The sequence below is a fragment of the Moschus berezovskii genome, chromosome 2 (assembly GCF_049115385.1).
Source record: "Moschus berezovskii isolate FMDL1 chromosome 2, NW_MosBer_1.0, whole genome shotgun sequence".
Taxonomy (NCBI): Eukaryota; Metazoa; Chordata; class Mammalia; order Artiodactyla; family Moschidae; genus Moschus; species Moschus berezovskii.
In genome coordinates, this window is record NC_142461.1 from 38,602,571 (window position 1) to 38,614,674 (window position 12,104).

Here is a 12,104-nt window from a genome sequence, read left to right on the forward strand (position 1 = left end):
TTACCAATATTATAGTGGTTTCTTAGCTATACCATACATTGAAGTAAGCTCCTGGTAGGAGCTGTTTTACTGTATCTTTGAGGAAACCTTAATAATAGAAAAAATAATATTTATGACAATAATAACACAGCCAACACTGGATACACTGGATCCTATAAGCACATTGCATTTTCCTCTAATTCTTGCACTGGATCCTATAAGCACATTACATTTTCCTCTAATTCTTGCAGCAACCCCATGAGAGTGATTGTTGTCTTCTTTATCTTACATATAAGAACATTGGGGCTTAGAGATGTTAGATTACTCATCCAAGAGTACACAGCTAGAAAATGATGGAGACAAGATTTGACCTGAAGTTGTCATTCTCCAGAGCCATACTCCTAACCATACTCTTTACTGCCTCTCTGTTTTCTTATTAGTAAATTTGTTTCTGATGAAAAAACCTGAGATCTGGCATAAGAATCTTTCATCCTACTAATGTTACATCTAATAAATTAAGATTAGCCTCCTTACTTACTAGTTAGGGTTATCTGTTTCTTCTTGTGTTCATTTAATAAAAATATGAATACCTGCTGTATACTAGGTATGATAGGAAAATAAATACAAATAAATCCGTCAAGGTACTTGCATTTCAATTCAACAACTGAAATATAAACTATTAAGTGGAATAAAGTGTTATGAAATTTTAATAAAAGCTCAGAGTTTACAGGGTGGGTTCTAAGGAAGGTATATGAGTAGAACATGCACCTTCCCTACCTATGTCAGGTTTTCCAACAACTAAAGAACAGTGGTAGCATAGGTGATACTCCATATAAATAGGTGATATTTCTTTGGGGAAACTTGTTTTGGTAATTGGAAATATCAGAATCCTGAAATGTTTACACAGTATATTTTATTTGTATTCTTATTTTCATTTTGTTATATAGTTTTCTTATGGTCTTAGTACAGTGATAGCATTGAAAGCTATCTTATATCTGCCCCATGGGGAAGTTTCCAAGGTGATACTTACGAACCCATTTTTGTGTGCATATTTTTCCACACTTGAGTATGGATCTGCTATTAAAATGTATTATTTTGATGGAAAGCTACTTCTTTGTTTAAAATTGAGACTTTAAAAAAATAAATAAAATTGAGACTTTTTCTGGATCTATGTTAATTTATGCATTCATAATTAGTTTTCTTAAAAATATCTTCAGTAGAAAAACTTTGAATAAATCAACCACTTTATAAAATATTTCTTTATATTTCTTAGGAAAAAGTTTAGGTATCTCTATTGAATGCTTTTTAAGATGATTGTTTTTGCATTCTTGATTGAAGAAAAATACACTTTAGTTAATAAATGTGAAGCACATCTATTTTATTTACTTAGCTTTTCTTTTGGTTGTGAGAGTATGGAATATAAACATAGTGAATTGAACAACTCTCCTAAGTCTTTACTTAAAAGAAGAGAACTAGTTTGTCAGTATGTTTTGATTTTTTTAAAAGTAGATTTAATTTTGTGATTCATAACAGTAGTAAACTAAGGGAATGTGAAATGACATTTTCATAAAAGGTTGCATCTGAATTATAGTGTTTTTCCTTCAAGTAACTAAACTTGTATAATTATGTCTTTTGGAAACTTCATTATTTCAAATGCAGAGTTTGTAGGGGTGGGTAGAATGGACTTAGGTTTGACTGTATATTAAAGACCTTTTGGGAGCATTTGTTTCATCTGCAAATAGTATGTAATGTTTATAATTTTGTTCACTTTATGTACTATTTTAGTTTACGAAATTGTTCATAGTGTTTATTTAGTATGCATAATCACTAATTTCCAAAATATTGCTTACAATTGGAAAGAATGTTTTGTCACTTCTAATAGTTGTGACATTTTAAGCTTTTGCTTATTTTTCTAAATCTTAATATGGGATGGTATAAAGAGTGATTTCACTGAAAATATTTTTGTTTATTTTTCTAGATGTGCCTCTTCATTTTCACTTTGAAACGTTGTTAAAAAAAACTGAAATAAAAGGAGATCTTACTGAAAATAAATTTTTAGGAGACTGTATCATATCTCCATCATCTGGTATGTTACTTATAAATCTTGTACTTTATATACTTTTTACATCTTTCATATACTTATTACTTTTGCAAAGGATATAACATTTAACAAAGGAGTGAATGTAAATCCTTAATTATTAATATTCACTTTTCACACATCACACACAAATAGAAAATACACAGCAGTAATCCTAATAGGAAATGTGCAATACTTTTTGAATATTGAATGAGAATTATGAAATGTTATTGATAAATATAAAAGGAAATTTAAATAAACATGGGAAAACAGCACTACTGGATGGTAAGAATAATTAGAATATCAGTTCTTCCTATTGGTTTATGTTTGGTGCAATGTAACTTGAAGTTCTAAAAGAATTTGGTTAACTTAAAATAATTATAAAGCCCATTGGAAGAATTAATGGGAAAATGTAAAAAGAATTGCTGGAAAAAATATTGAGAGAATCTAGCCCAACCACATATGAAAACATTACAGAAATCTAAAAACATTAGCATAGCTTCTATTTTGCTTACTTTTACAAAGTAGATTCATGAAGCAGACTACATAGCTTATTCTTTATTATTTAAAGGAAGAATTGTAAATCAGTAAGAAGGTGGAGAACTATTTAATAAATAGTATTGTTAGTCATTTTGGGGAAAATGTTTATACACTCATATCATGTATCAGTAAATTCTATATGGTTCCAAGAATTTTAAATAAAACACTAAAGTTACACAATAAAACTTGAAAAATTATAATGAAATTCTAAATTGGGGATGGGGACGTGCTTGGAAGCAAACAGAAAAGGAAAGTAAAAATGTTACACAAAACAAGATATTTCCAGATGAAATCATCATCTCCCTCAAAAACTCAGCAATCAACTGAATGTGAATACCTGTTAGACGTGGAGTTTTGAAACATAACAGATCTTTAAATAAACTTAAAAAACAAGTAGCCTTTATAAATACCAATAATAACCCATTAGAATTTGTAAAATAATAAATTGTCCTAGACATATTGACAATGAAAATATAAAATATCTAGGATTAAACTTAACAAGGAATTACATGAAGGAAACTTGAAAAGTTTACTGAGGAACAGAAGAGTATATGTGCTTCTATGGAGAGAAATACTCTGTTCCTGTCAAAAGAAAAGTGGTAACTATAGGTGTCATTTTTCCTCAAATGAACTTATAATTCTAATCAAAATCCCAGAGGCATTCTTCTTAAAGTAAATGTTGAATATCCAATAAAACTTTTTAAAGTTCTATAAGGTGTCAGTCCATAAAGGACAGAAATGGTGATGAAATTCCAGTTGAGCTATTTTAAATCCTAAACGAAAATGCTGTGAAAGTGCTGCACTCAATATGCCAGCAAATTTGGAAAACTTGGCAGTGGCCACAGGACTGGAAAAGGTCAGTTTTCATCCCAATCCCAAAGAAAGGCAATGCCAAAGAATGCTCAAACTATTGCACAACTGCACTCATCTCACACACTAGTAAAGTCATGCTCAAAATTCTCCAAGCCAGGCTTCAATGGTACCTCAACTGTGAACTTCCAGATGTTCAAGCTAGATTTAGAAAAGGCAGAGGAACCAGAGATCAAATTGCCAACATCTGTTGGATCATCAAAAAAGCAAGGGAAACTCAAAAAAATATCTATTTCTGCTTTATTGACTATGCCAAACCCTTTGACTGTGTGGGTCACAATAAACTGTGGAAAATTCTGAAAGAGATGGGGATACAAGACCACCTGACCTGCCTCCTGAGAAATCTGTATGCAGGTCAGGAAGCAACAGTTAGAACTGGACATGGAACAACAGACTGGTTCCAAATCAGGAAAGGAGTACGTCAAGGTTGTATATTGTCACCCTGCTTATTTAACTTATGCAGAGTACATCATGAGAAATGCTGGGCTGGATGAAACACAAGTTGGAATCAAGATTGCCGGGAGAAATATCAATAATCTCAGATATGCAGATGACACCACCCTTATGGCAGAAAGGGAAGAGGAACTCAAAAGCCTCTTGATGAAAGTGAAAGAGGAGAGTGAAAAATTTGGCTTAAAACTCAACATTCAGAAAACAAAGACAGACTTTATTTTCTTGGGCTCCAAAATCACTGCAGATGGTGACTGCAGCCATGAAATTAAAAGACGCTTGCTCCTTGGAAGAAAAGTTATGACCAACCTAGACAGCATATTAAAAAGCAAAGATGTTACTTCGCCAACAAAGGTCTGTCTAGTCAAGGCTATGGTTTTTCCAGTAGTCATGTATGGATGTGAGAGTAGGACTATAAAGAAAGCTGAGTGCCAAAGAATTGATGCTTTTCAACTGTGGTGTTGGAGAAGAACTCTTGAGAATCCCTTGGACTGCAAGGAGATCCAACCAGTCCATCCTAAAGGAAATCAGTCCTGAATATTCATTGGAAGGACTGATGCTGAAGCTGAAATTCCAATACTTTGGCCACCTGATTCAAAAAACTGACTTATTTGAAAAGACTGATGCTGCAAAAGATTGAAGGCAGGAGGAGAAGGGCATGACAGAGGATGAGATGGTTGGATGGCATCACCAACTTGATGGACATGAGTTTGAGCAAGCTCCGGGAGTTGGTGATGGACAGGGAAGCCTAGCGTGCTGCAGTCCATGGGGTCACAAAGAGTCAGACACGACTGAGTGACTGAACTGAACTGATAAGGTATCAGATATCAAAATATAAAGGTATAATCATTAAAACATTGTGATGTTGTTAGAAGCTAAGGGTTAACTAAATAAAAAGCCTAGAGATAAGCCCAAGGATTTATATGAATGATATTTCCTATTAGTGTGGAAAAGATAACCTAATTAATAAATGATAGTAAACAATTCTTATGAAGCATTCCTTATACACTAGTACAGTGTTGAAGGGCTTTATATCTGTAATTTGCTTTAATCTGTACAACCCTGTCAGGTTTCAGTACACAGAGGCAAAGTTGTGTCTGACTGTTTTGGGCCCTAGGGACTGTAGCCCATCAGGCTCCTCTGTTCATCAAATTCTCCAAGAATACTGGAGTGGGTGACCATTCCCAACTCCAGGGGATCTTCCCAATTCAGGGATTGAACCCAGGTCTCCTGCATTGCAGGCAGATTCTTTACCATCTGAGCCACCAGGGAATCCCTTTCACACACAGGCCAAGGAGCCACAATGGACTGCTAAAACCTTTAAAATAATTTTCCTGTTCCTTTAATGCAAGATATAAAGAAGTTTCCCATCTTAACATCTCTTTTCTATTGAAAGAAATCTTATTTAAAACAGTTTTTAATGGAAAAAAACCTATCATTCTGTCTTAAGATGATTGTTCAAGCTGGTGGCCTTCCCATTATGTATGAAAGTGATTTGCTTAGACAAAAAATGAAGTTAAGGTGGCTATGAGCTCAAATGTCCTATATACATTTGTTTAGCTCTGTTAAAGCACTTTTTAAACTGTTCTGCATAGTATGTCAGGCTATAGGCTATTTTCTGCTTGACTAACTTCCCAAATCACAGTTAAGATGTAACAGATGGAGGATTCAAATCCAAGTAGTCTTGCTTAGGGCCCACGTTTAAAATGACTTTTTTCTGTAATCAGAGGTATTAAGGAATGACTTTTTGGTAAAATAACATGAGAGCTTTATGTCATATAGCACCTTAAAACAAATTTAAGATGGATGAACATTAAAATACATTCCAGATAGATTAAAGAGGTAAACATTAAAAGTGGTATCTTAAAAGAATTAGAAGAAAAACTAGATGTATTCAATGATAATGAAAATGCTAATTAATCAAAAGGGAGGGGATATATGTATACCTATCCCTGATTCATGCTGAGGTTTGACAGAAAACAGCAAAATTCTGTAAAGCAATTATCCTTCAATTTAAAAATAAGTAAATTTAAAAAAATTATAGCTAACATGTACTGCGTATCTATGTAACAGACACTGTGCTAAGTGTTTCTCCTTTTTCCAATTACGTTAATAATATTAGACATTATAATCATTAGTTCTGGCAAAACTGTGTAGCAAAAATAGTACCCTCAAATATTTCAGGTACAGTTAATTGATACAAGCCTTTTGGGAAGCACTGTGAAATGCATTTGTTATAGCCTTGGCACTAGTGGTAAAGAACCCACCTGAGAGACGCTGGTTCCATCCCTGAGGTGGGAAGATCCCCTGAGAAATGCATTATAAGGCCTTTAAATGATTAATTTTTTTAATCTCATTAAGAAAAAAGAACTTCTGTACTTGTTCACAATAAACGTTTACTAAACTGTTAACTGACCTGATAAATCCATTTCCAAGAACCCAATCTAATCCTAAATATGAAACCACCTTTATTCACAGATATACTTAACATTATTTGTGGTAATGAAAAATTAAAAACAACTTGGAGAACAGTAGGAATATGGTTATCTGTCTAACCCAATGGAACATACATTTTTAAAAACATTGTAAAAGTTTATCTAAGGATATAAACATTTATTCAAGAATGGTGAGTGATATAAAAGGACCAAAGTTTTACTTCTATGTATGATACAACTGGGACTTTCTAGGGAGCTCCGTGGTAAAGAATCTACCTGCCAATGAAAGAGACACAGGTTCAATCCCTGGCCCGGGAAGGTGCCCTCAAGAAGGAAATGGCAACCCACTCCACTGTTGTTGCCTGGGAAACCCCACAGACAGAGGAGCCTGGTGGGCTACAGTCCATGGGGTCACAAAGAGTTGGACATGACTTGATTTAGGGACTGAACAAAAACAAATGATACAATTATATCCATGTAAAAATATTTATACTTGCATCAGCCAAATGCAGCCTGTAGGCCTCTTAAGAGATCCTCATTAACAACTCAGCTGTATACACACACAGACACACACAGTTTCTAAGACAAGAAATTTGAACATGGACTTACTGTTGCATATTAATAAATTATGTTAGATGTAATAATGCATATGGTTACATAAACACAGTTTATCTGTTAGTTTATTCAAGCTGATATATATGTAGGTAATATTTGGAATGGGTTTTAAAATACTCCAGCAGAGAAAAACTGGTGGGAGAGAGAGAAAACAAGTTGGTTACCAGCACTCTTGATGCTGAATCATAGGATCAGGGGAGTTCATTTTCCCATTTATGTTTCTTGAAATTTTTCCACTGTAAAAAGTTAAAGAAATGAAAGCACTAAGAACAAGGAATTGCCTGTGCAAAAGAAATACAGGAAAGTATAGGTTATGTTTAGATACTTTTCATGATACGATTGTGCTTCTTGGAATTTATCCTAGGCTAATATTTTTTTAATTAAAAAATGTGTGCAAGATGATTATTCTAAGAATGTCCATAATACAAATAAAATTATGATGATTATAAGTAGTTCCAACAGCTAGGGAATGGTTAAATGCTACTGTTTCTAACCAGAGGAATGTTAGGTGACCATCTGAAAAATAAAAAGTGAGTTATCAGGTTAAAAAAAAGTTATACATATATCCAAATTAATCATTACATTTGAAATGTGAATATAAAATTTATATATGACTGAAAGTGAATTTGCAAAAATGAAGTTAAGTGATTATATTTCTTCTGTAATTATATTTCTTCTAATGTTACTCTAATTTACCTGACTTTAAAAAATGGAGCAGTGTAAATGTTAGGCACAAAATTATTACTGATGTATCAATAATATAGTGACATGTTAGTAATGGAAAATTAAAAGCTAGGGGTGGAAAACGAATTGAATGCTACCTTTTTTTCCCACTTTAATCGGAGAATAATTACTTTACAGTATTGTGATGGTCCTTGCCATACATTGACATGAATCAGCCACAGGTGCACACGTGTCCCCCGTCTTGAACCCTCCCTCTCCCCTCTCCACACCCCATCCCTCTTGTTGTCCCAGAGCAAGGCTTTGAGTGTCCTGCTTCCTGCATCAAACTTGCACTGTAACTTTAGGCAGATCAGTACTTTTTTGTATACCAATCTCTCCTTTCCTGGGCTTGCCTTGTGGCTCAGCTGGTAAAGAATTCACCTGCAATGTGGGAGACCTGGGTTCAGTCCCTTGGTTGGGAAGATCCCCTGGAGAAGGGAAAAGCTATCCACTCCAGTATTCTGGCCTGGAGAATTCCATGGACTGTATAGTCCATGGGGTCACAAAGAGTCAGACAAGTGAGCAACTTTCACTCTCCTTTTCTACTTTCCCCATTACCTCCCACTCTCAACCCAAATTTCATCCTGATTCTGTCTTAAATAGCTGGTCACTAGTTTTTATTTTCTGTAGAATTGAGTAAAACTAGAACCCAGTATTTATTGACCACCTTCTTTGTGCCAAATAGACTATTAAGTGCTGAAAAATCAAAGGTGAATCATGGGAAGTTAAATTATTTGATAGAAGCACACAAATGACTATTAAATGATATTATGGGTATCAACATGATAAAAATATTCTTGAAAAAAGAGAGCAAGTGTGTAAACTGCCTAGCTGACAGCAGAGATAAAGAGGGTAAGGGTGATGGGAAAAGGGCAAAAAGGAACTCCAGAAAGATGGTGATGCCAAGTGTAGCTTTAGGTAATACTCAACTGGAATCTAGAGGAAAAGTCAAGTGTTCCAAATCACTGTTTCTCAAGTTTTAATGTGCAAATTACTTTGGGGCTGTTGTTAGAATGCAGATTCTAATTCAGTAAGTTTGGAATGGGGTCTGAGATTCTAACAAGGTCCCAGGTGGATCAGATGCTGTTGGCCCATTGTATGTAAGGAGATTTTAAAATGGGAACAATTGCATACCTTGTCAGTCTGTTATTCCTGCAGGGTAAACTGAAGGTAAATAGATGTTTTTGTGCTTTGCCTCAGATCTTGGATTTATCCTACACTGTGCATTTGAGTTAACAATTTGACAACTACTCATTTCAGCTAACAACAAAGTAGGGAAAAGACAAAAATTGAAGAATTGAGTAGTTGCCAGTGGTGAGAAAATACCAAAGCCAACTTAAGGGCCTATACTCATCAAAATACTCAGTCATGAAAAACGAGACACTGGAACTATTTCAGATATGAGGAAACAGAAACCTGTCAACTGAATACAGCATAAGGATTTTCTGTAAAGAACATTACAGGACTAACTGGTGAAATTTGAGTAAGGTCTACAGTTAGCTAATAGCGTTAATTCTTGGTTTTGATAGCTGTGTGGCTATGTAAGAGAATGCCCTTAAACACTGGCATATCTAGAAGAGAGAAGCATCATGTCAGCAACTTAATTTCATTGAAAGCCAGTGTGGTAAAATGTTAGTATTTAGGGAATCTGAATTAAAATGGCACTTGTTGTTACTGCAGGTTTTCTCTAAGTCTGAAATTATGTCAAAATAACAAGTTTAAAGTGCAGAGAGAGGAACAACCCACACAGGTCAGAACCCTAAGGCTCAGCCTTCTTTACTCACACTTACCTCATATGTAAACCCCACTATCAGTGATCTTACACTTCAAACCTGCTCCTCTATATTTCTACCAGTTTAGTCCAAATTAATGATCTCTTATCTATACTGCTGAAATAACCTAATCAATTATTTCCCCCAAATCCCTGTAGCAAGTTATATTTTAAAAAGTAAATCTAATTACGTGCCTGGCATGTAACTGGCTCTCTATAAATGAAAGGGAGGAAGGGAAGACAGGAGTTTTGAGAGATACTGGGTCAAAATATATTTTAGGATGGAATTTAGAAGATCTGGCTAAGAAAGCTGAAAGGCTGGGGTTACTACAACGAGCATAGGTAAAGAGAATGTGTGTTACACTCTGAATTGCCATATACTTCCTACTATTTCAAGAGTCCATTATAACATTACAAATTACTAAAGAGGAAGAGGGAGAAAAGTTTTGAGTAAAAATGTTTTGAAAACTTTTGAGTAAAATTAAACAGATCACTTTAGTAAAGGTTAAGGTTTCTTCCCTGGTGGCTCAGAGTTTAAAAGTGTCTGCCTCCAATGCAGGAGACCTGGGTTCGATCCCTGGGTTGGGAAGATCCCCTGGAGAAGGAAATGGTAACCCACTCCAGTATTCTTGCCTGGAGAATCCCATAGACGGAGAAGCCTGGTAGGCTACCGTCCACGGGGTCGCAAAGAGTCGGACACGACTGAGTGACTTGACTTTACTTACTAAGGTTTTTTCATAAAGTCTGATGTGCTTTTACGAGACAAGGTGGGTAGTGAATTCCTTTAGAAGAGATGGGTTGAATTTACCTGGATTTTTCCTGAAAATACTCTGGAAAACAAGAGTGGTGGACACTACTGGAATGTCAATACATGCCAGGTGTTTTAAAACCCAACTCACAATTCTAGATACACCTTTGTAGAAATGAATTTTAGAATTCTGCCTGCTATCTTACTATTTAACATCTTGCTCTGCATTTTTCTTGAGTAGAAATCTTTGAGTAGGTAGAAACCTTAGGATTCTGTTTAGTTTTCCATGAGTGCTTTAAGTCACCATTTTTCTCCTTCATTTGCTTTTATGCCAATCTGATTCTCAGTCCTTTGTGATAACTTCCCCCTTCTCTGGTAACTTTTAGGATGTCTTCATACTGATGTTTGTTTTTCCCCCCCATTTGCTTTGATGCTCGAGTTACTGAAACCTTAGGGTTAATATTGTGTAAAAATTTTTGGTTATTGCTTCTTCCAATATTGCCTCTCATTCATCCTGTCCTTTCCTTTTTTACCCTTTTGGTTTGTCCTCCTCTAGAAATTGTTTTTCCTGTTTCCATCACTCTGTTCCTTTGAGTTTTAGAATTACTCTTCCAATTCAATGATCTTTTTAGTTATATCCATTCTGTTATTCAGGCCAAAGAGCAATGATTTTGTTCCTCAATTATCCTTTCCATTTCTGAGATATCTTTGGAGAGGCCTTTTGCCTTTCTCTTGGCAATATTATTTTGAAGACTTGTAAATTTGTATTCTGTGAAACCATTAGATATTTCTTGAGAAAACTTTTACCCCTGTTGTTAGTACTTCTTGTTGGAGTCTTACATTTTCACCTCTAAAGTTCGTGTTAAGATTGTTCTGCTACTGCTTGAGATCCTCTTCATGGAAGAGGAAGAAATTTACACTCAATATTGTTTTCAGAGGCAGTTATAGATGGGCAGAACATGTTTTCAAAGTGGGGCACCTGGGCGTTGCCTTATCTATCCACCCATCCATTTCTCTGCTGAAGCTTCAAGGATCCTGGCTGTGTTAGTATGTGTAGTCATTCTACAGGTAATTCTTTCTTTCCTCCACGTTCAGAGCTCCTTTGATGATCACACTTTTGTGGCAGTACTCTCTTGTGCTTTTGCAGTTTGCTCTTCAAATTTCTCAAGGTATTAGGCTTTCAGAGATTATTCTACTTAAAAGTTTCATTTTTTAACATGCTAATGTGGATGTAAATGTGTAGATCTGTGCATCTATGTGTAAAAGTTTTGTCTTATCATTTTTAGGGTGCTTTGCCATCATGAAATCTTAGTCCTTGTCACTGTTGGTAGGCAATCCATACTCTTTTTTTCCAGAGTTGGTTAGAATTTGTCACTTAAGCCATCCTTTCCACATCTCCAAACATTTCAAAAAAAGAAGCCAATTTGGTTATTAATCCAGCATTGCAAATATAGGGTTCAGATAGAAAACAGTAATAATGAAACTAACATTTATTGCATACTTAGGTCAGAAATCCTTCTAGTGACCACTATGGGAATTAACTCACTTAATCCCCATAATCCCACAATAGCTATTATCCCTATTTTACAGTTCAGGCAGCTGATGCACAGAGATATTAAATGACTTTAAAGTTTTAAGAATTCATTGCTTTAAAAAGAATGGCACTAGGCACTTTCAAGAGATTGATGAAATCTGGTTATTGCTCTCAAGAAATCCCAGTCTCTTATGATTCTTTAATCTTACTTAGTCCTGAATTATTCCCAGATTTAAGGGTGAGCAGAAACTAAATGATTCAGATTAAGTTCAGTCAAGATTTAGATCTGAACTTATCTTCTCTATCTATGAAAGTCTTTAACTTAGAAGACAGATCACCTTTCCTCTTCAAATAATGGAGAA

The 12,104-nt window shown here is 34.9% G+C and overlaps 1 protein-coding gene across 8 annotated transcripts in view; it reads left to right on the forward strand.

The window, feature by feature from the left end:
* The window catches only part of KANSL1L (KAT8 regulatory NSL complex subunit 1 like), a 127,884-nt gene that overhangs the window by 105,542 nt on the left and 10,238 nt on the right, over positions 1-12,104 (forward strand). For all 8 annotated transcript variants that reach the window (XM_055398033.2, XM_055398029.2, XM_055398034.2 and 5 more), the window contains exon 8: positions 1,958-2,065. In XM_055398033.2, the coding sequence (XP_055254008.2) occupies positions 1,958-2,065 (108 nt within the window). The remainder of the gene's footprint in view (positions 1-1,957; positions 2,066-12,104) is intronic.